This window comes from Chelon labrosus (genome assembly GCF_963514085.1).
Source record: "Chelon labrosus genome assembly, chromosome: 7".
NCBI classification, from domain to species: domain Eukaryota; kingdom Metazoa; phylum Chordata; class Actinopteri; order Mugiliformes; family Mugilidae; genus Chelon; species Chelon labrosus.
The window spans coordinates 23,206,502-23,231,338 of NC_140343.1; the positions used below are offsets into that span (position 1 = coordinate 23,206,502).

At 43.0% G+C, this 24,837-nt stretch overlaps 1 protein-coding gene across 2 annotated transcripts in view; it reads left to right on the forward strand.

Annotated features, from left to right (window-relative positions):
• The window catches only part of LOC311491083 (pre-B-cell leukemia transcription factor 1), a 57,543-nt gene that overhangs the window by 20,573 nt on the left and 12,133 nt on the right, over positions 1-24,837 (forward strand). For both annotated transcript variants that reach the window (XM_084548947.1, XM_084548946.1), the window contains exons 3-4: positions 22,416-22,660; positions 24,407-24,597. In XM_084548947.1, coding sequence (XP_084405073.1) covers positions 22,416-22,660; positions 24,407-24,597 — 436 coding nt within the window. The remainder of the gene's footprint in view (positions 1-22,415; positions 22,661-24,406; positions 24,598-24,837) is intronic.

Below are 24,837 nucleotides of genomic sequence, written 5' to 3' on the forward strand. Positions count from 1 at the left end.
CAATTTCCAGCTCAGGTGTCGGAGAATTTGAATAAATGCCTCTGCAAGAGTGAGCTAACGCGCATGTCCTCGGTTTACGGCACACGCGAAGCCGCTTTGAACAGCGGCGGCTGTCGCAGTAATTTAATATTGTCTTCCACAGGCATAAATATTCGCTGGTTGGGAAAAAGACAGAGGATTAGTACGGCCTAATTGATAATTGACAAGATTTATTCAGCATCTACAATCAATCAAGACAACACTCTGTGAAGTGGTTCGCTACATGAAAGCCGGTCATGTCTTTGATTTGCACAAGTGCAGGCCAACATGTGTTAAACATGCTTATGAACAGATCAGAAAGATAGTATACTGTATGTTCATGTGTGCCCCCTGTATAGACAGTACAAATGTGTTTCCCTTTTAGTGATTCAGTGGTTCAGCAACCATACCAACCTTGGAAATTGTGAGTTATTCACAGTTATTATCATGTGCCGAAAGGGGACTTTTTTTTTCTGGTGAGACAGCCGTATGTTTGAGACAGGCCTTCCTCCTTATTTCCCCTGTTTAACAAGTGTATTGATATCCTGCTCTGACAATCCCTTCTTTTAGTTTTCATTATTTAAGTCATTCAGAATTCCAGAGTCAACTCATCCTGCTCAGCTGTTTCAAATTAAAAGCTTTCCTTGTAGGAAGTGTAGGACGTGTTATTAAAAAAAAAAAAAAAAAAAAAAAAAAAGATGAAGTAGAAGCAGTTGGAAATGATTAGTGACTGAAAAGGGCATTTTGAAATTGCAATGCAAAAGCCTTCCATAGACTCATCTACGATCCTACCGATCAGCTCCTAACACCGAACGTCATGTAGGAAGTGTTGAGTTCTTTGACAGTAGTGTAACAGAGACAGAAAAAAAATGAAGAGTAGAAGCAGTCGGAAGAGAGGAATGAAAAAGTATTTCGTTTGGAGAGAGGCATTCCAGATGCTTTTACTTCATTTTTATCACGGTTACAATTAAACTAATACTAAACATTATGTGCTTAGATACTTAAAGACTTCCAGCAGTTTAAGGGGCTAAATTGTTTCCTTCCCTGATAGCGTTCAACGTGATGGAACATCTGCAAGAAGTGACGTTCAGCAGTGACTCAGAAAATGGCAAAGTAGAAACAATTAGAAAATGGTGAAAGGTGAAAAAATAAGCACGCTGATAAAGATACATTAATCAGTACTTATCGTATAAGTCATTGTAGCGTGAGCCACACGTGTCAGCCTCTAGCCTTTATATGTTCGTAATTTGACAGTTGGTCATTATTTGAAGCTCTGACTTTGTTTAAGAACTTACTGTACTGAACCATCAGACAAATTGCAAGAGAATCTGGAGACGCCATCATCCTGGATTGCATCCACAGATTAGCTTGAGGCAGCCGTGTAGCTCACTACCACCTGCGTCTTTCATCCTACGCTGCAATAGTTGCCACATACCGAGATAATGCTGCTGCGAGGAGAGGCATTTTCTTTCCTCCTCTCTTTTTGTTTTTCTCTCTCTGTCTTTGCTCTGAATAATAGATCTCCTCCCACTAGAGTGTCTTTTTCCCCCCTCTATGTTTTTCCTGATGTCTTAGGGTCAACTCAGTGGCTACGTGAAATAGAAGCTTACTTTGAGACTTCACAAGTGCGTGTGCGTTCATATAGTACAGTATACCACGCTCCATGTCTGAAATGCCATGCTCTTGGGAGATGGAAGCTATCCACATATAAGAAATGAATGAGGTAATGTGCTGAGAGGTAATGGGTTTATGCAACATACTGGAACAGAGAAGCTCATTAGGAGACTGGAGCCTTAACCCCAGTGCTGCTTGCCTTTACTCCCTTTGTCATAACAGACTGGTGGAAGACGGGGAATTCAGTGCTGGAGGGGTGGGTGGCGGGAGGGGGGGGCATTTTGGGAGGTGGAATTTAATACTTGGAGCCTTTGCACAGAGGCACAGGTGAGTTAGTTTATGTATGAAATGGCCTGTCTCCAAGCAGCTAACCAGCCATGTCGCTTCTGCTGGCAAGGCAGCACGATCAATAAGAAAGCTCTCAGTATTAATAAGTGACCTACATGTCACGGTAAATGTGTAGAAAGGTCGATAGCAGTAGTGATTTAAATCTAAATAATAAGTGCTTAAAAGAGATTGGTGCTGAAACTGAATACTTTTTGGTACTAACCCAAATATCTCCACAGTAGCCATAGACTGGCTAAGGTCTATTTTATAACTTTCCACTACTGCTATCAATCATGGGTGCAGATCCCGGGGGGGATGGGGGGGACATGTCCCCCCCAATTTGTGAAAAACATGAATTGTCCCCCCCAATAAAAATTATTCGAAATTGAACAAATGTATTTTCAGAATTCACATTCTTCACATTTTACATTCACATCTAAAAAGAAATGATTGGTATGGTGCCATGGTACGAGTTGCATACCGACAAAAAACAAAAATCACTTTTGTGTCCCCCCCAATCCTGACATCGGATCTACACCCCTGCTATCAATAGATTAAAATATTTCATTACTATTAATGGAATGATTACCAAAGTTAATGTGCGATTATTGCAAATAGATTTTTTTAAATGTACCATTAAGGGATATTTTTCAGGTTTTTATTACTTTTTAACATTGGAGTTGACATGATGTTGCACATTGTAGCAATGATCCAAAACTATGACAAATACTGTATTCTCCAGAATAAGCCAGCCACCCATTTTGCTAGCCCTCCTCCCCCGATCTGCTCTCTGCTCTCTGCTCTCAGCCGCGGGCTTGACCAGGAAGCTTTGAAGCTGAAGTTGCCGTTCAGAAAAAGCAGTTTCTTTATCCATTTCTGCTTTCTATTCACTACAGGGCATATTCATGTAATATGATTCAATACAGCTGTACTTCAGATTCTGCTTGCTTTCCACATCGTTACTTACTGCTTTGATCACTGCTTTCCACTTCTGTGCACGTTGTATTTTTGTAGGTGTGCAACCAACATTTATTTCCATTCGATGTGGTTCATACCATGTCACAAAATGTGAAAAATGTTTAAGGTGAAGTCTTCAAACTGCTGGCGCTGGTTTGACCAACCAAGACATTCACTTCATCATCACACGGGACAAGTCCTCACAATTAAGAAGCCAGAATTTACCTGTTTTTTTTTTTTATTTGAAAACACTAAATCAATTTAACCAAACATTAGGCAATCTGTCACCTGACTAATCAGTCATTGGTTTGAGCCTTCATCCCTTTACATTTAGTATTGCTGATTTAATAGTTGATTTGATGTTATTCAAGATTCTCAGAAAGGGAAATTAGTTTTTAGCACAAACTCTTTGTTGATGCTGGAATTCCTAAAGGTACAATGTTAAGATGTAGAGGCATCTAGTGGTGAGGTTACAGATTAGAACCAACTGAATCCCTCTCTGTCATTCCTCCCTTTCCCAGAGAGGATGAGACTCTGGACCTTTGCAGACAGAGCCCTTTCCATTGTGACTGTTTGATAGTAATGGCCAGCTCCTTTTTAAAGGTGTCAGCGATTGAAATTCTGAGACACTCAAAAAGTTTAAAATCGAAGTACTGTATTGAAAAATGTATTTCTTTGGTTACTGATGCTGGACACCCACACCACTAATGCAAAAATACGAATCAATACGCATCCCTATTGCTTACTGGGTGCTTTGATTTTCTGTAACTGTAAACTTCACATCCTGTTGTGGATTTCGGAAGGCAGTGAATTCAACGGCAACAGAAATATTCTCTCTGTTTTGATGTGGATTTTGTTGTACAGTGAGTGTTAGGTTTAGTTGGTAGTTGCACACGACACGCACTGAAAATTCGAGGCTGGGCTCTGTGCCATCTAAAGCGTTATCACACATCACTGGACAGCACGTCAGCTGACTGAAGTGTGCTGCAGCATGTGCACCCTTCGCCCAGTGATGGTGTCAGCATTATAACTCGGTGAATAACATGCTTCGATCACGTTTGGTTTGTATGATTGAGACGTAGATGTTTTTTTTTTTTTTCCTCTCTCCCTGTAGCGGCAGGATTTGTTTGGCAGGCGGACAGGCAGGCATCACCAGGTTCCTGGCCTGCGCTGAGGCAGAGTTTCCGGTCTATTTCCAGCGCAGTGTGTTCATTCTAGGTGACTGGGGGGACTGTGTGTCATTAAAGGCCTGTCCTCTGCCTCTACCCAAGTGTGAAATGCTGCGCCTTGGAGATGCTGGTCTGCTTTTGTTTGTTCGACCAGTTTGTCGCAATTCGGAAATCCTGGTCAGAAGATCAGCGCTGCTGTTAGAGGTCAAGAACATGCAGTGCCCTTTGAATTCAGCTTTTAATATAAGCGTCCACATTAGATTATGTCCTTAGTATGACTCACCATAAATATTTGCTAAAATTAAACGGGTATTAATTTAACTAAATCAGACCGCATACAGACTTCCTTGTGTACTACACAATTTTCTCATCTGCTGTCAGAAAAGAGAAATGAGCCTGTTGGGACACATCCACACAACAATAAAGTTGGTGAATTACCCCCTTGTTGACTATTTCAAAACCATTTTATAGTTGATTCAAAGATATAAAACTTTATTGGATAAAAAGACACAGGATGTGGCGCTGTATGGTTTTCCTGGCTCTAGTTTATACTATCTATATTATAGGTCCTTCATGACGTTTAAAACTTTATTGGACAGGACTTAGAAATCTGGGGGCAGTATATAAAATGAGGAATTTATTAGACTTTGTGCCCTTTTGTGTGGGATGTGTTTGAAATATTGTATGGCGAGACAGATGAGGCCAGCCTGTGTGGTTTTAATGCAGCAGTCAGTCAGTAATGATGTGCAGTAAAGAGCAGGTAACAGATGCTGAAATAAAAGGAACATGATATATCAATATTTAGCATAACAGATGTGATGTGGCATTTTATAATGCCAATAATCCCCAAGTGACCCTGTAAGCTTGTAACAGCTGAGTGATTAGTGCATTTAACAAAACAGGGATTCAGAGCTGGCTCTTTATTATTTCGCTTCAGCTGTACAAGATTTTTCTTTTTATTTCCGGGCTCGTCTTTTTTTTTTTTCTTTTTTTTTCCGAGGATGCACTGAGCTGAGTTGTACATTTCCTGCACAGGGAATGATATGCTCTAGATGTGGTTCAGGAAAGGCTATAAAAGTCCAGTGTTAAGCCAGAGAGTTTTTTTTTTTTTTTTCTACCCCCAAGGCAGGTGCGCATCCTCAGCCACGAGAGCAGAATTTAAAAGGAGCCGGGAAGGTAGGCTCTGCGGGGAAACCAAAGTAGGAAGTCAATAAGGCCTGAATCTTTTATGAAGGCAGAGGTATTCAGATCACAGCTCTGCCAACAGAGAGAGCAGACTGCTGCTTATATGAGGAGACAGAGAGTAGTAGAGGGTCTAAATCTCCCAGATTTACCTTGGTCCTCATTAACACAGGAGCTGCTGCTCGTTACAGCTCCCACCTCGCACTGTGTATAGTTTTCCTCCTCTGTGATGCCAAATCTGAGGAACAATACACACACTGCGAAACGACTGTGTTTGTCATTGTGTTCTATCGGTTAGATGTCATGTGCACTCCTTTTTTAAACTTATTCTCATAATTTTGACCACCATTTTGTGGCTTATGGTAACATTATTTTGGGATCATGTTGACATCAATATAACCAGTGTGGTTGTGTTCAAAACTAACTGGTCCATGCGACATGTCTGACCACATCTTGAGGTGTTTTTCTTTTGGACGGTCCCTTGAGGACATTCATAATGTGACATGGCAGGCAAAGTGTTTTTTTTTTGTAAATAATGACATAAGAGCTCAACACCCACTGCCCACTTGGCCAATAGAGATGCCATTATCCTGGTTATGAAAGTCTCATTCAGTTTTCCAATTGTACATGACTCACAGCTGAAGCACTTCTGCAGCTTGAATGGACCTAAAACACTTTCTGGTTAAATCATTTCTAAAAAAAATGAGAACAGTTTTCGAACATATCTGGTATTCGGATTAAAAGGAAGCAAGGATACAGAGATGTTGACTGTATCACCTCCATTAGGCAAGAAATATCCAATCTCAGAGCTTAAATTTCTGCTAAGTACAACTGTAATAGCAGGTGGAAACTGAGAGCTGGGCAGTGGCCCCAGAAACAGTTCTTGAGATGGGCTATCCATCCATGTTGGAAATCAAGTGTGTTTACAGTCTTCCCCGAATGGCCACACTGGAAAGAGGGAGGGGAGTGAGAAGGCAGCTGTCACAGAGAGGCTGGAGGGCAGACCTGATATTGTTTAAAAAGAAACGGGATAACGGTGCACATTTTCAGACAGTCTCTGCGGGGAGACATTGATAGTGTTGCATTGGACTGTACATGTGAAAATATAGCCACAAATAGCTGGGTAACAAAAGAAAAAGCCCGACAGCTAGAAAGACATGTTCAGAGCCCAGCTCCTCTCTAATGTACACAGAGCTGACCAGTCAGGGCTGGAAGTGCGTGTGAATGTGGGATTATCAGTTTTTGGAAAGCTACAGACTAAGAATGCAATCCCAACCTATGAAAGTAGCATATATAACAATAATAGAATAATATTGATTGAAACTCTTGGCTATAAATATGACGAAGGGCTCCATCACTTCCCGTTTTGTCAATGCCTTTATGCTAAAAACGGCCCTGATCAATATTTTATGTTAGCAGCGGATCACATGACTGTATGTAATGTCAAAGGGGTTGATTGTATTCTCCCATATCTGCAACTCCTCATAACTATCGGGAGTGTTTGAACTTCGTCTGAGTTCATTTAAGAAACTTTATTGCTTGGTTGAGTCTCGTCACACCTACCAACATCGTACCGAGTTGAACATAGTGGAGCCTTTAGCTGCTAATGAGGTGGTGGATCTGAGTGAATATTGGGACAAAAACATGACTTTAAATGAAAGCTAGTCTTTGTCTCCCGTATGTAGAAATGAGAAACTGTTATTAACTGCTGTTGCTTGTGTCATATAAGCTTTGTAAAATAATAATACAGCACATCAGTTTTGTGTCAAAACTTGATCTGCGAGCCAAAAACCTCCAGTAAAGCAGATTTAACAAGAAGATGCAACGCTAAAATATAAATATAATAGTTTAGATTAATGGCGGGGACTTCACAGTTCCTGCAGGGCTGAAAAACTCAGTTCACACTCCATCATCTTTGTCTGCTCTCCTGACTTCACCCTGACTTTTTCTGAGCGTTGCTTGTGCGTGCGTTTTGTGCTGAAAGACGGAGCGTCTGGGTGGCTCTTGTTTATGTTGGGGGAAGTTTAAGTCTGTTATTGATTAGGGCGCCAGAGTGCATCTGAGAACTGATGTTTTGTGAGGCATCGGCTGAAGAATAGCCCGTGTTGTGTCGAGAACTGAAAATAGCCCATCAGCACCCTAATCTAATTAGTGCGTACTTGCTGCTGCCAAGATCTAATTTAGCATGCTCGAGAAATGCACAAAGACACCAAATGACACTGGATGAAAAGGGAAAATATTAATTTGAGAGGGAAACAAATATCCAACAGGGCTTTAATAGATGCCTGGAAATGTAACATTGACACCGCCCTGCTCATTCATGATATCGCCCCAGCGCACAGGAAGGAGCAGGTGCAGCATTGCAGAAAGGTCGAAGTTGGCCTTTGTGAATGTTGGCCGGCTGCACCGGGGCCTGGGAGATGTCCACAATAACAGACCTTTTTTATGTCCTTTTTCTCTCTCAGAGATGCTCCGCTGGCTCTCATTGCAATTAAAACCAAGTGTCCATCAGAGGCTATCTCTGCACTGTGTGGCCCATATGTTTGGGTGCTGATAGAGCGTGGATTACTCTGTTTGGGACACAGATAACAGGCTGTTTATAACCTTGGCAGAGTCTGGGGCCTAATCTGGCAGGAGCATATTTCCCCTTGCTCCCTGATAAAGGCCTGTTAGCAGCTTTATCACACGGGCAGATAGAAGTCGAGCCAGAGCAAGACGAGCACAGCGCAGAGCCCAATCTGGCACCACACACACGGTTCTGCCGCCTTATTTTTAGAAGTCTTCTCACCCCCACCAAACACACATTTACACAAACACCAGCCCCGCTCCTTGTCAGAAGGAGCTATTAATTTCTACATCTGCCTTCTCGGGCAACACAAGGACCCACAAACAAATTAAAAGGACAATGTCCCTATTCATCATTATAACATTTGGAGCAGCATAATGCTTGTGCATGAGAAAAGAAACAAGAGCAGCAAGACGGAGGTCATTCTTTCTTATACATTATCATGTTTGTTGTAGTCTGTTATATATATAATGTAGAATCGAAATGTAATTAGGCAAAGCTGGAAAAACAGAACAAACCCAGAGCTGTGTTTATGTGATGTACGTTAAAACTGGACACCTCCTTTTGTTTTCAAAAAAAAATAAAAAATATTCCTGACTAAATAAAAAGGTTCAGAGCTGCTTTCCTGCTTATACCTCTGAGTTGCTCTGGGATACATGGAAAGCCTCCTCTGCTATTTTCTGTATCCCCATCTTGATGGCTCTGCGTAGGCACAATTAGAGAGAGCGCTCCTTTCACAGCCAGAGAAAATTGTCGTCCTCTGTAAATTGCTTTTGCCGCAGCTTAAAGAAGATCTCTTGTTACCCTCTCATTCCGTCTTTCTCGCGGCCCGCTCTCCCCCTCTTTCAGGAAAATTGCTTTCTCGCTATCAACAGATTGCTTGCTGCACTTAGGGGTAAATACAGGTAGACTAGAGCATTAGCATAACATTATTCAGACAAGTGTCAACCTCTAGGCTGTTAGCGCTGCATCTAAGCTCAGTGTGAGGTGAAATGAAGTGCTACAGAGTTGGAGGAGCTGCTGCTGCTGCTGCTGCTCCTTCGGCTGCTGCTGAGAGGAGCCTGAATTGGCCAAAAGTGCGAGAATGAGAAAAGATGATGTGCGTCAGTGTTTCTGCACTTAAAAAGGCGGCGGTGAGGGGGAAAAAAAAGAAAAACGTATCACCTTAAAGGAATTCAAGCATGGAAATGTGACAGCGGGTCGTGCTTCAAGGTGACTTAACGTGTACGGTTTACTTCCTGTCAGGCTGCAGGAGGAGTTAGCTCCTGGACTCTCTGGAGGTCTGCAGCATGTAGGTCAGACGAGCCTCATCATCCAACTGCACACCACGCACGATGGAGGTTCAATCAACGGCCAGCCGAAGCGTCCTTGTGCAAAACACTGAATCCAAAGTTGCTCCCAATGGCGGGCAAGAACTTTGAACGGCAGCGTCCACCACTGGTGATTGTGTGTGTCAGTGGGTGAATAAGACCACTGAGGTAGATGCATTTATTAGATGCCGTTGTGTGAGGCTACAACAAATCCTGTAGTCTTGCTACAGAAAAATGTTAATGCTTTTTCACTCGCTTTGGTTAGCTCAAATTAACCTCACAAGCAAGAATCTAATTAAGTTTCCTCATTGAAGCTTAGCACCACTCCTCTCCTCTGCGGATGATTTGATCTCCTCTGTCCTTGGGGACGAGCTGTGAAGAGCAGCAGGCATGATCTTTCACCGGGGGAGACACCCTCTCCATTCTCCTCCATTACTCCACCCTTGTCTCTGCTCCTTCTTGATTGACAACAGGGGTTCCTTCTGACCTATATTTGCATCTGCTCCCTGACCCAAATAGGGCCCACGTAATGAGCCGCTCGGTCATTTTTTCCCGTCCTGTGTGCTGAACTTGTGTGGTGTTCATCCTGCCTACAGGGGGGTGTTTAGCTGTGCAGCGGTAGCCCTGTCCCCAGGGCTTTGTGTCTGGAGCTGCAGGGCTGCACAAAGACACTGTCCCATTCATAGGCCTGCCTGCACAGCCACCCGGGCCATTCTAGGTCATCTGATTACTCTTCACAGTGACTAGTAATCAGGGACTTGTGCTAATATGCTTTATCACAGAGACACACAGGCAGAGTCATCACTCAGATTTCAATCTTATTTGTCAGGCGGTATGTCATCAGTTTTCCTGAAGTGTCTCCTCAAATATGGCAATAAAAACGAGATCCATTCTGAGTCCTAGTCATGCAGAGCGTTGGGTTGTAATATAATCCGACTGTGCAATGAGCCTATTGTTGTTTCCTCCCAAACACCAGAAACAGTCAGCGCTGGCAGACGCTTGTACACAAACAGAGAGAGAGAGATCCCCTGGGATCCCACCGTGGATTCCACGAGCGAGCGTGAAAGTCGTTTGGTGCTCTCAAGACATGTAGCTCATGTTAGTGCAGCAGCCATCACAGCAAAACCTGTCTGATAAACACACATCATCACATCGGAAATGTGAGCATCTTCTTGATGAAGACGCTTTGTCAAAAAATGAGTTCTGTTCTCCGACACATTAAAGTGTACTTAGAGAACAAATCACCTCTTTCTGTTCTCCAGCGACACTGTCAGATCATATATGTGAGCTGTGGCGGTGCTGCACTGTGTTGGACATGTTAGCAGTACACAGACATCACGCACGTTCCTGCACGAACATCATACATAGACATGGAGAGGAAATTGAATTTAGCTTCACCAGAAATATAAATTTAGACTTGCAGGAACAACTGTGGAACTTGTTTCCTGGTTTCATTTCCTGTCTCTTCACTGTGGGATTTTCTCTTATCAGCAAGTGTGATATTATGAGAATAATCTAATTTTCCTGGGGCCTGTCTGCAGCTTTCATAATGACAATTTCCCACATTCCTGATTTTGATAAACATCCACACTGCTGTAAGTGTCGCAGATAAAAACCATCCCTTTTGGAGGAGAGGGAATGAGACATATTCACCTAGAAATTGCCTCTCTTTTTATTCATTTCACTCCCGCTTTCGTCTACCTCATTTCTGATATTATTGCTCCCATCTGTGCTGAACAATCAGAAAGGAAACCTTTTCTAGTGGCTGCATTAGATGGCCTTTCATTTTCCTTGGGCCTGCAATCATAATGACATAATGTTGTGCACAAGCCTCTGCAGCGCTGTTCTCTCTATCTCTCGCTGCTCTCAAGCAGCTTCACTCTTCCCCCTATGTAAAATACCAAATCCTATTATTTCTCCAGCTAAATAACACCGGTCCCAAAGGCCTTTCGTGATGTTTTAATGAGTGTCCCGATTCCCGATGCTCAACGCCGTCTTCTCTGCATTTCCTTAAACTGCCAAGTAAGAGCCCCATTAATAATTCAGCTCATTAAAGTGTGTAATTAATCTGGAGCTGTGTAACAGGGAGAGACTGGGGCGCGGGGAGAAAACTCTCCAGGGGAGCACAAGAGAAACATTGGGCTAAGAGACACGGCGCACCCGCTGTGATGGAACCGGTTCTCCGGCGCACAACCAGTCCCCCTGCATCATTTATCTGGCAGGAAAAAGCTACAGAGAGGCGGCGGCGACGCCACTGCTGCTACACCCCGAGACATCTTCAGGCAGCTCGGCCCATCAGCGATTCAGCGCACAGGGTGCTGGGACTGTGTTTGTGTCGTGTCCTTGTGGATGTAGGGAATCTGCTCTGGTGTCAGTTTACAGCAGAAGGTCAGTTTCTTGGAAGGTTGTTTTAGTCGCCACGGGTTTCCAAATGTCAGATTTTAATTAGAAAGCTCTCACTCATTCAAAAACAAAACAGACAAACAACTCATCTCACTGTATTATATTGTGAGCCTTTGTCAAGGAGCCACATTTTAATAGTCATTTTATTTTGGGAAGTCATTATACATCAACCATTCATGACTATATATAGTGCTGTATATAGTAACTGTCACTTATGACAGATTCGATTAGCATATAAATATAAGTTAGCATAATAAACAGTTAAAATACAAGAAAAAGCATTATGATCTCTGTGCGTAATTAACATCTTAGTCATAATTCCATTAGTGTTGGTCTTCATCTTTTTACATTTACGTCCAATAGGCTATAGTTATATTTAACCACATCTTTTGTTTGTAGATAATGTATTTTCTTTGCAAACATGCTTCAAATAATATCCATCTCGGGTGTCACAACATCAGCAGATTTTCTAGGCTGTACCAATACCACTGAAATTCCTTCATACCCGATTCAATAAAAAATCAGTCAAATAAATAACATGAACTCCTCTCTGAAAAAAAGCTGCTGCACGCGTGAGGATCATTAAATTTCGATGGAGTGAATAGTAATGAGGGAAGCTTTTTTAAAGTACATTAGCCTAAACAAGCTAAGCCATTGTGAATATTTGCAGCTTTCCTCTTTCCGTTCCAAATGAAACTGCGTGCACCGTGCCTTTTGTTTCTCCGCAACCTTTAGTGCATTAATATTTCCATTCCGTTGCAGACTGACAAATTTGGCTGCGTTGTGATTGATTCTCATGTTATCTACGAAGACCTAAAACTACATCTTTAGTTTCAGAGCCAGTTGACATTAGCTCACTGCATTACATGTTATTTTTGCTTACAAAGGTCAATATGTTGCAATAAATACGTTTGTGGTCACTGGCAGGTTCATTCATCAACAATAAATGCCCCGATATCTTATGAGCGTCTGATCATTTGGCCTCAGACATCAGTCAAGAGAAAAGCAGAACCTGAAACCAGAGGATGTGATGAATGACACCTGTACTGTTTTCACTTCATATAATTTTGATCCGATAATTAAACATTTTAGTTCTAATAGTGTCAATAAATCTTAGATGACAATATTTCATATGGCAGCAATTCCTTAAAAATAAATTGCAACATCTTTATCAACACAGATTGTCCAGTATCAGCCTCAAAATTCAGTATCAGTCAGCTTGTAATCCAAGTTTCCGAGGTATAATCGCCGAAGTTATCAGGCATAGCTGCAAAAACATCTATGGGTGTTTGAATTTGACATCATGTTACACAACTGTGAAGTGATATTCTCTCCTCAGCGAGACGCTATCTTAATTCACGCTGCACTTGACAGCACAAAGCCTAAACAAGGCAGCTGAGATGAGCCCTGTGCTGTTTGCTTTCAGATGCTTCAGGTAGACCTCGGTAAACAGTGGCACTCACACTCAGCATGCCTGCTGCCACTCACGAGCCCTCAGCTGCTCCAGATGTGGCTTAATTTACTGCGACTTGGCTAATCATGGTGATTAAGGATTAATTACTGTTAATCACTTTTACATAAACTGGTTGGCAGTAGGAGAGCTGCGCGCCTCGAAAAATGCCACCCACAAGTGCGTGTAGTCTCCAAGGCTTCCCAGTCCAGTGTTTCTGTTAGTTTGTTCTGTAGTTTTTCTAGTCCTGAGCTCACCACTCCATGGGCGAACATTTAAGAATCCTCTGCATCGGATTATACCAATCAAATGTGTGTGTACTGGATGTTTTTGGAGATTGGTTGAGTCATAGCCTTCCTGAAGCATATTTGTTGCTAACAGGAGAGACATTATCGATATTCGACACAGCAGTTGTCTGGTCAGCTGAGGCTAAACAGATACTGCTGGGCTGTGCGACTGTCCTGCTACAGGAGATAAGAATGTGAAGGAGCATAACCACTGTGAGTTCCATTAACACAGACTGACAAGGGAATCACAGGGACATCAGGGGGTCCGGGACGAGGCTGACAACAAAGCCGCTGCGCTCTGCTCGTGTCCCCCCCGCCCCTCCCGCACAAGCTGAGGGTGGCAGTGTGGTCACCTTCCCTCCTTGGCCTGGTTTCACACTGTGACATGCTCGTCTGCTCTCCTCAAGGAATGGCTTTAATAAGGTAGAGCAGATCAAGGCGACTGTTAATGACATGGCAGGCCCAGTCAACACACAGCCCGAGGCCATGGATGGCCCCAGTCTGGTGTGTGCTGCTGGACACTCACTATCTCATGTGGGACACACACAGGACACTTATCTGGATGCTCTTTAACTGCTACCCATCCTTGGGTGCGGGCTGAGGGTTTGTACAGTGGAATGAAACCAACCAGATGGAGATCGGTTCATTTCTTTTTATTTTTGACAATGGCCATCAAGTCATTGTTTTATGTAGCATACTGGAGCCCTCATGATGTACCTACAAATAGACCAGCTTGTCCACTTTTCTTTTCTTTCTTTAAATAAACGATAGGGGCCTCTGTTTATTTGTTAACAAAAGTCATCCCTGTCACTTCCTTGACAATGATCATACAAGCTATGACTGGTTGCAGAGTCTATATATTTAGATTAATAAGACAGCATTAATTTCAGTTCAGTTCAGTTGGCATTGTTGACATTTCTGCTACATGAATTTACGTCTTGTTTTGTATTTAGAAACTGTATTTGAATGTCTGAAATCTGAGAAATCAGTCTTTGGTCAAGCATCTCACAGCTAATCATGTGACAAGAGATCACGAGATCCCTTGTGATCTTGGGCAATCTATGAAATTCAATGGATGACTGTGGTTTGGTGCAAATTAGGGGCAATGAAACTTTCCTTTCAAAAAGTACTCTCTGTTTTGGGATATGTAGTCAGAGGCAGCGGGTGCATGAACGTCATCCTGAACAGTGAGATTACGTCAAGCATTGCATTCTCCTTCTTTTTTAAAAAAATAAAAAGTGTCAGACAGGAAGTGAATGATGACTAATACAAATCCTCTTTCATGTAAACTCCAGTAGGAAGTGTCCTCTGTAGCAAACTCTATGTTGTCATTAGTGGCCCTAAGGCCTTGGTGGATCTAATTCTAATTACCTCCATTAGTGGTATCTGCTGAGGACTGGAGTGTGTGGGGGGGGGATCATGGTTTCCTAACAAAGACGACACTGCTCCTTTCCCTTCTGAACTGGTGGTGACAAAGCGGAGGGGCCACACGGAGGATGAGAAAGCAGCAGAGCGCTTTAATGTGAAGGCTGTCAGATCCACTCCCCTTGGTTTTCACCTTCTGAAGAGCACAAGGCCTTATCGGTTTAATTGCCTCTTTATCTTTTTGTTAATTTCCCCTTTAGTGCAGAAGCTCTCATTCTACCTTTTGATATGTCATTTTACATTGGTCTTTCCGTGACTTACAGGAAGTGGCTACATAGATTAGTATATTTCACAAAAAGACAGATTTCTTTTTAACAACACTGTTAAGGACCTCAGATACCTCTTAATTGTCTTCATCGTCCATTAACCTCTTTCATATTTTCTGCTAATCTTTTTACCTTAAAATGAATTACATGCCTTCAGGTCCATGCTTTGAAAGCAAGTCGAGTGAAATTATTTTATGCTTTGCACATCTCAAATGACTTTTTGGACATATCTTTTAAGTGAAGTAAAATTTCATATTTCTGGCAGGAGTTTAAAGACTTGAGTCTTTACAAAGGCACACAGAGGGGACTTAAGGAGAGCAGGATTTAACAGTTTGATGCCTGTCGTCTTCCTCCTGGTGTATGTTGGTTCTCTTTCCATTCCAGTACACTTGCGACTGTATAATGAATTATGCCGATGTTGAATTAGCATGTAGCTGTCGCTTCAGCTCTGGTGCCTGCCTTGTGACAGGACCACCGTAGCACAGGCTGGTGTAGAGAGAGGGGGCTTCTACTGTGATTTATTAACTGCTGAAGCCACAATGAAGTGTGCCCACTGAAGCACCAATGCAAACAAATAGGGCCAGTGCTGTCACTGTAAATTCAAGCAGACAGGCCGACCACAGCCTGACCAGAAAGGGTTAATTATGCAAAAGCATTTGGCTCTCTCCAGACACATGAGGATGTTTTTAAGGATGGACTTTTTGCACACCACACGCTGTTCATCACAGTAAATGTTGACTTTCTTTGGTAACTCTAAATTGTGTTCATCCCAAATGATATTATAGTCTTGGTGATCATGATGATAATGATGATGATGATGGTGGTGCTTGTGCTGGTGGAATATTTTTAAATAAAAATAAAAGATAAATAGCACAGAGTGGCTGCAGTAATTGTATTGCAATTGAATGATATTTAATCCTATTTTTAAAAATGTTAATATGCCAGCTGCTCTTTTAGTTTAGCATACTTTTTTTGGTATGATGAATATAAAATATTATTTACAAGCACTGCTACTGCAAAATTAATGCTAATGACTTTTTGACATTAGTATCAACTTTGTTTATTCTTCTGATGAAAATTTGAGTCTCTGTAGGTTCAGGATTTAAAAATGGATCTGTTTGCCAGGCTGAGTTACTTTTGAAACGTCAGCTAACCTTCTCATATTTGTTTTCTTTGGTCTCATTTTTCAGTCACATTTTAGAGTTCATCATAGTACAGAAACAGCTCTGGTTTAAGTTACTAACCATCTCCTCATGCCTTCAGACAAAAGACTTGTCTCTATGTTCGTCCTGTTAGATCTCAGTGCTGCATTTGACAATACTGATCACAATATTTTACTATTTGTCAATGTCAGCAATAATTCTTCCACTTATTCAAAAGTTAGTCATGGAGTTCCACAAGGATCTGTGCTAGGACCAATGATTTTCACATTATATGTGCTTACTTTAGTCCTCAAGAATATGGATCCATATGAGCAGGGTTCTGCTAATGCTTTCCTTGCCACTGTCGCCTTAGTTCTGGTGCTGTGGATTTCATCTTCAGACAATTTAAATAGTTATTCACGCTATCGAATGAGTCCGGTGTCTATAAAGTGTCAACCCCAGTGAATATTCATCTTCTTTTTTGGCCATATTTGTTGTTAAAAAACACAGGAAGCAGCTATTTCTGAGCAAAAACTGATATGAAAAATACCGCTGGTTAAAGTATTTCTACTCAAGGAGCTCTCTGAAATGTCAGACCAGGCAGCTGTTGATCTGTCTGGGCATGCTGTCACCTGACCGGCATCGACTGTCACTTTTGGCTGACTCTCTTTGCGCTGCCGCTCATGACGTAACAGCGCAGATCACATTTCAGCATCTGGGTGCAGTACGGAAGGGCCTCTAAAGGTCTCCACCGGTTTGAACTACGGCATCAAATCTCTGTCAGAGACCTTTATGTTTCACCGTCCATCTCGCTAACTGTGACAGAACAGCCCAACGTCATTAATTAAACATCAGGCTTTCCCCAATCACCCGATCGCCATGACAGGCTGCCATGCCAACAGTCCCTGTCGACATGCCTTCGAAATCTAGAAGGGGATTACATATGGTAATGGTTTTTGACAGCCTGCCATTTGCCTGTGTTAATCTGATAGGATAAGATATCTGGACTGCAGAGCATGGTGTAATGTAACATTTTGAGTCTGATATTGTTATGCCATAAAAAAAAATGAATAATTTTGAAGATGGAAGCAGTGTCCTGGAAGAAATCTTAATCCCCCTGACAAGCTTTTGATACAAACCCAAATATTGTCACTGACTCAGAAGTGTATTTTTAGACCCGGATCTTGTATTTGCTGTCAATTTTAACATTTCTCCCATTTATGAGGTGCTGTCGCGTATGGTGAGGCGTTGTGACCCTTCCACGATGATAACATTTCTTCAAAGAACCTAGTGATGGTGTCCTGGGCTGCCAACCCACTTTTATTTTGGATATGGTTCATTCCCCCTCGCGGAGAGAAGACACAGATTATTCTCTGGTCTTTGTTCAATTAAGACCGCCACCAAACTCGTAGCTGCTCTGAAATGATGTATCTTTGTTGCAAGTAGTTCAATTAATATTTTAATACCCACACCAATCTTCATATGAGGCCACGAGCCAATCTTCTCGTATGACTAATATATGGGGAACAGAGAATGTTACACATGTGCTTGCTGGAAAACAAGCAACGAGGGGGGAGACGAAGGGGGTTTAGGCAAGCTGCTCTCCCCCAAATAGGGACGTAAATCATCTCCGAGCATCATATTCCGAGCTTATCCTCAAAGAGCAAAAGCTTTTTCCCTCAGCTGTGTGGAAATTAAATAAATATTCCCAGATAAACGACCAGACAGTTAAACATCCACCTCTCCAAAAGCCAATTGCCCTGGGCTTTTATTAAATATCGATTTGATTTGTAAAAGGCCAGATGTTGTGAGGTTAAATAAATGTCATGTTCTCCCATTCCAGTTTACTTTTCTTGTCTTCTCAGCCGGTGACATTTTGTCTCTCTGTGTGTACACAGAGCAGTAAAACCGCCGACCATCATGTTCCAATCCATCCATGCAGCGATGCATCTGCACCGTAAATGCATTTCACTTCCCACACTCCTCCACAATCCTGCATCCTGCGTGATATTCTTAAATTCATTAGCGACCGAGGCCGATGTAAAAATCCTACGATTTTATTCATCTTGTCGCACGAAATAAAGCGAAGCAATAAAGAAGCCTGGTGCCTGCCTCCTTGGGAGAATTGCTTGTCAACAACAGGGGGGAGGAATAAGGCATCGTCTGACAACAAGCCATCTTTGAAACGCCTCCAAGAGGGAAATGGCATCCATTAGAGACATACAGAAAATGTGTGTTCACCGAGGGGGAGTGGGGCCCAAATCACACACACACACGGATAATTGTTTGTCCCTGGGAGAACCTTCAGTGTTTGTCTGCGGGTGGGTAAGTAAGTTCACCAGCACTATTGGACAGGGAGTGCCCAGCAGACCCAAGGCTTGAGCATTAGGATGAATCAATTAGGCTGCCATTTGCCAATAAAGTGGCCCTCACTGAGTCGTGTAATTATGACCCACAGCAAAGCCAATTTTATGGAGGCACATTATCCCTTCCTTTTCTTTATTAATTTTATTTGTTTGAGATAATCCCTCCATGGTTTTAATTACGTGCTTTAGATTTCAGGGTAGACTAAATAAATCATCATTTGCTTCCATCACTTCTGAACACCACAGGTCTGCGGCTTTCTCCGGTGTAAGGGAAACTACCCATCACAACACAAGAGACTGTAACCATCAGGTCTGTCGTCGTTACAGGGATCACACTGATTAGTCCCTTAAATTGAAAATGAATGCCGTCGCATCCCGCTCGCGGAAATCCACATTAACCCCACTCAGAGCGAGTTCCCGTCAGATTGCGTGATAAGAGGCGGCAGGAAGAGCTGATATTATAGGCAGGCAGCTACCTAGCTTGTTCCCAGCTCAGAGGACACTGTGTAAGTGTGACAATGTGCTGTCAATGAGGGATGACAGTACACAGCCAACATGGCGTAATGCATTGTTCCTTCCTGGGTCCCTCCTGACAGATGCTCTCCAAGACAGCTGGATCAGCAGCAAGAATGGAGCTGGGATCTGGGCTGCATACGAGGAGAGGATGTGATACGCGGCTGATTAGCGGGGGTATACACGTGTCAACAAGCGAGGCCTGGGGATCATGTCGGAGTTTGTGTTAATTGTCAGTTTAAGACACGTTTACCTACTTATTTTTGAGCATAATGCTTCGAACAGCTAAAGGGTTCCTGAACGTAGCCGTTTACTTTCCATTCGTCCGTGACCTTTTTTTTTTTTTTTTTTAAGTCAGCCCGCTATTTTTTTTTTCTTTTTCTCTTTCCTTTCCAAGTGATCTCCGAAGGAATGACCTTCTCTACAGCAGGCGCTCTTATAAGACTGATGTTGGAGGAGCTTCAAGCCAAGTAAAATAAACACTTCATGAATGTTAAGCTGGAACTTGGCAGACGTGAATCGGATCGTTTTTGTGGACACTGGGATTTTTTTTTTTTTTATGTTCCCTTTTCATTTGACAGTCTAGACGTTTTATGAGTCGGGGAAAAAAAATCCGGCCTTGAATTTTTGCAAGAAACATCTGAGAGGAGCTTCCTCTTGTAGATTTCCACGCTGGTGTTCATTGGATGTTTACTCTGGATTTTGTGACTTTTTCCCCCTAACCCCAGCAAACCAACTCCGTCCATCTACACAGATGCTAATGATACTAGAGGCTTTAGCTTCTCTGAGCTCAACCGAATCCGAAATCAAGGAGTTTAAAACTGAAGGTGGTATTTGTCACATCATAGTTTGGAAATCAACCCTGGTCTGTTAGGTATCTTAATCAAGAGTGAGGTAGAAAAATCTGAAGCTTGCATTGCACATCAAGTTGGAGACGCATCGTTTTTACACCTTGTAATTAAAACTTTGGGGAAAAAAAAAACACTCGTATATTCACAGATTCTGTATTTTTCTGTGAAGTAGGAGCCATAACCAGGTAACAGAGCTCTCTCTATGGAAGTCAGAGTATTTTAATATAGCTGGAAGGGGTCTTACATGTTATAACTGTAATTTCTTATTGTGCACTTTGTCAAAGTTGTCAGTCTTCTTTCTACTTCTTTTAAGTATGTTGTGCTATGAGTTGTTTTCCTTCAGAAAATTACTTCCAGAAAGTGCAGCTCATTTCCCTCAATGGGATATTGTGGTGTGCTCTCATTTTAACACCCACTTTAGTCTGGTATTTATGAGGTGGTAACTGTAGAAAAAAAAAGTGCTTCTCCGTACTGGTGAGCGCTCAGAAGCCGGGGAGAGGGGGGGCTGCGGCGGGGGGCGATGTTGATGTACGTTAACTAAAGCAGACAGGCGGGTTTAGAGTTTCTGATGGAGCAGGTCTGATCGGGTCACAACGTGGCTGCAATCGTGGCGGCGTGGAAGCAAGGCGGGTGTGAAGCCATCCGAGATTTTTCCCCTCTGCGCTCATCCATACCTTACCAGAGTGATGAAGGAGTCTGGGTAACGAGACAGGATGTTTGTACAGTCCTGCCATCCCAAGAGACCCCCTCTCCTCTGTCCTCCTCCTCCTCCAACTCTCCTCCCACACTCAATCTACCTCCCGCCGAGCCTGTGGCCTGAACCCCTGACCTCTTCCACTCGCCAACAGTTGCCATATTTGCATTTCCAGTCCACTTAGAGGCAGAGGTGGGGGGTGAATGAGGGAGCCCCCTCCTCGTCCCCTGCTAGTACAGCAGGCCTCATTCTCATCCCTCTGACCCCCTGCCCAGGCCTACCAACCCGGACAGCAGTCTGGGGTTAATGCACCAAGCACTCCTATTGTCTCTGAATTAATGAAGTGCTCCCTGCCTGTCCCTTCTCATTCAGTGACAACGAGGCAAATGACAAGCGGCGCCGTTTTAAATGGCTATCGACACTCACAGGGGCGCAAAGTCACAGAGTCAGAGCTTGTGTTAGCATTGCAACCCAGGCCAAGGAACAATACCACCAGCTGCCATCGATGCGCTTTCGATGTCCACTGTGGGATCAATTTGGATCCTGGAAGCACCACGCTGCACGCAGAAGAAGGGCTTTTATATTGAAATGGATGGTTCTCAGACAGAGGAGGGAGAGTCTGAGCCTTGGAGTGTTTTCACTTCAGAAAATGGAAGGTGGGACGTGAATGTCCTAGAGAATGGCAAGGGAGACCTCTAGTGGAAGGCAACTGCACCTGTTTAGGTTATTGTTGATACGGACCATAGTAGTGGGCAGCATTTATTGTTCCATTAGATCACATTCTGTCGCTAAGCATGCAATGAGTCCAACTTAAATCTATCATCATCTTTGTCTCTATCCAAGCCAGTAAAACATGCCTTTTCAAATTAACAAACACATGCATGAGAATCACAGAAACATGTAACAAAGACGACTGCAACTCTGGCAGCTATGAAGAAATACAAGTCATGGCGCTAACAATAACGATTAAACTGAATACTTAGGGATAAGGGAGAAACTTGTTTAGTATGAAGGTCGCTTCAGTTCATCTGCTAATTATTTTCTCGACTGATCTCTTTATAACACGGGGAAAATCCTAAAGCTCAAGGTGACGTCTTCTAATATGGAGCTCTCTTTAATACTAATTGTTTTCAGCTCTTATTGAATCAGGCAGACAGTTAGTTGGGTGGGTGGACAATTGGATTCCGAATTTACAACAATCAGCTGTCTGGCTGCTGAAGTCGAGAAGGGCAGAGCAACCTAGCGGAGGGTGTTTTTTTTTTTTTTTTGAAGTGGAACGAGTGGACAGGGGATGATTACCAAGCCCAGTGCGATGGAGGGTGAACGGATACGCATTTTTGGTCAAAGCCAGAGAGGCTCGGTCTGCCACCATATGTTCCCAAAATGAACCTAGTATCAGATTTAATTTAAAGACCTTCTACCCACTTATCACCTTCAAACCTGCGGTCCAAATCACATTAATTTCTCTGAGCATTTGTGGAAGGAGTTGTGGAAAATGAAATTCCTGGAATTCCTACATATAACACAGTATCTATGAGAAGACAGCAGCACAAGCCCTGTCCAGGAGCAGATCTTGTACTAAGATTTCCTTTCCCCAAGATAAAAAGACAGTTATTTAATAAGGAACAAATCAATCCGTTTTAGTTTCTGAGGTTTTTCTTAAGTATTCATCATTCTCCATTACTGAGGCTCGATTCTTCTCCACATTTCACCCTCCCTCTGCCCGTGTGTCTAAAGCATACTGCACGGCTCACGCTGAGCTCGGTGGTGTCAGGAGTGCGGTCAGGCTGTGCAGCTGACAGCTTGTTACGGTGCATCACTCCACCGCAGGTGCGACCTTTATGACTGACCTCTGACCTTCTCCTGTCATCGCAGTGCTGAGCATCCGCGGCGCCCAGGAGGAGGAGCCTCCGGATCCCCAGCTCATGCGCCTGGACAACATGCTGCTGGCAGAGGGAGTGTCCGGTCCAGAGAAGGGCGGTGGCTCGGCGGCGGCGGCGGCTGCGGCGGCCGCCTCGGGAGGCGCCGGGGCGGATAACTCAGCAGAGCACTCTGACTACAGGGCCAAGCTGACCCAGATCAGACAGATCTACCACACAGAGCTGGAGAAGTACGAACAGGTGAGAAGAGCAGACATCTAAACTGAATTTACAGTGCTCACCCAAAAAGAGTGTGTGACTGGTTTGGAACTTACATTTACCAGCAGACTTTAAAAGCTGTACTTTGAATACTTTACTTATCTGTTACTTTTCCTCAAAATGTTACAAGGACGTTATAGATAACATGCCAAGATGCACAAGAGTTATATTTTAGAACTTCAGCTTGTTAAAAGTCACTTAAACGCACTAGAGGAAACTTTAACATTATTGACTGATGTTTGACTAAACTTACTGAGACTTTAATGACAATTAAAGAGAAGAAAACAGCCTTTATCACAGCACGAGGCTGCACTTAGTTAGTGGACTACATTACAAAAAATAAACATGGTCAAAATTGCAGCATTTAATTTATTTTTTTGCCAAATTTGAATTATTTCTTTCATTGCTGATTAATATTTTGATAATATTTCCAGTTAATTAACCCATTTTTCTAGCAAGCAACATCAAATAATAGCACGCAGAAAAGCCCATGGTGATGTCTTGAAATGACATGAAATAATTTTATCTAACATATCACAAAACTTGTAATGGTCCAAAGCCCAAAGATGTTCCGTTTTAAATCAGCTTAAACCTTTTGAGATATTTATAATTTGGAAAACAGATTTTCTTGAGACGTCTGGTGTGTCAGTTAACTAACTCACTGATACTAACTCCATTGACTTCAGTGCAACTTTATGGTCCTCTTTACTTAACATCACAATTTCCAGAAGAAGTTTAGTTTCTCGGATATTAGCAGTCACCTATTATGATACAAGTGTGACGCTTTTGTGACATTTTGCTGCTATTCTTTATTTTTTTGGGCAGTAAACTGTTCTGAAACACGAACAACACATTCAAAGTCACTTAGTGTCAGGACTGTACAGTACTACCACAAATACCACAGAATGATCATATAGCTAGTCCATCTTCCTACTTTTTCTTTGCTGTCCCTCCACTTTGTAATCCAGATTTTTACTGGATCAGCCTTGGATCTAGGTCCAACCCTTGCAGACACAAACTGTTTCCTCAGTATACATCACTGTCAGTAAGAATTCACTTTAGATCATGTTTCTTAGCCCAGAATAGTCCGTCATATGCAGCATGTTGTGTGTCTCTGTGTGTATTCAAAGTACAGCTTTTAAAGTCTGCTGGAACGGAGGGGGGGTGATTTCCTCTCATTGCCTTGATAACCGATGCATCCACGACAATAGCATCCCTTTCAGATGAATGTGAGCAAGACAGATGAACACGCAGATAGACAGACGCAGACAAAGCTTGACACATTCAAATCCAGAGAGAGATCGACAGGAGGAGCAGAAATAAAGAAGGGGAGACAGTAAGACGCACAGAGTCGGAGTGTAATATCGTGGTAGATTCACGCCTGGTGTCACATGGGGTGGGGGGGCGGATGAATAAAATGTCGTGGCATGTTCGTCTGGCTATGCTGTGAAAGTGAGTGTCTGAGAGGGGAACTGCTGTCACTGGATCCTTTCAACATGCTGCCATCACCGTTTCTGTTAAATATGAAACGTATCAGTGCTCATATTCCCGCTTGGCCCTGTGAGGGAAGCGTGCCCCAGAACTACATTAAGCAAAGAGCCGGATTGTAAAATTCCACCATCTGTGAATTTGAAATACTGTACTCTGTACGCTGAATTTGACATGGCCACGCTGACAAATTGAGGTCTCATCTGCAGCTTTTGTTTGTCTCGTGTATCCTCCCTGCAGGCATGCAACGAGTTCACCACCCATGTGATGAACCTGTTGCGAGAGCAGTCGCGCACGCGGCCAATTTCGCCCAAAGAGATCGAGCGCATGGTGAGCATCATCCACCGCAAGTTCAGCTCCATCCAGATGCAGCTGAAACAGAGCACCTGTGAGGCCGTCATGATCCTGCGCTCCCGCTTCCTCGATGCCAGGTGTGTGTTCTTGTGTACGTGTTTGTGTTCAAAGCGCACATGCCATGCTCCGTACCGCAAATAACCCCCCAATTTAGCAACATTACAAACACCTCATCATGTGCTTTCCCTCTCAGCCTCATATCCATTTGAATGGCTGATGTAGGAGGTCTCTCACGCTATAAACATGCTGTAGCACATGCTGTTTTTGCTACTTACCACACATGCTGGGCTGGTTTGCGTCTAAGGATGCCATTTGGA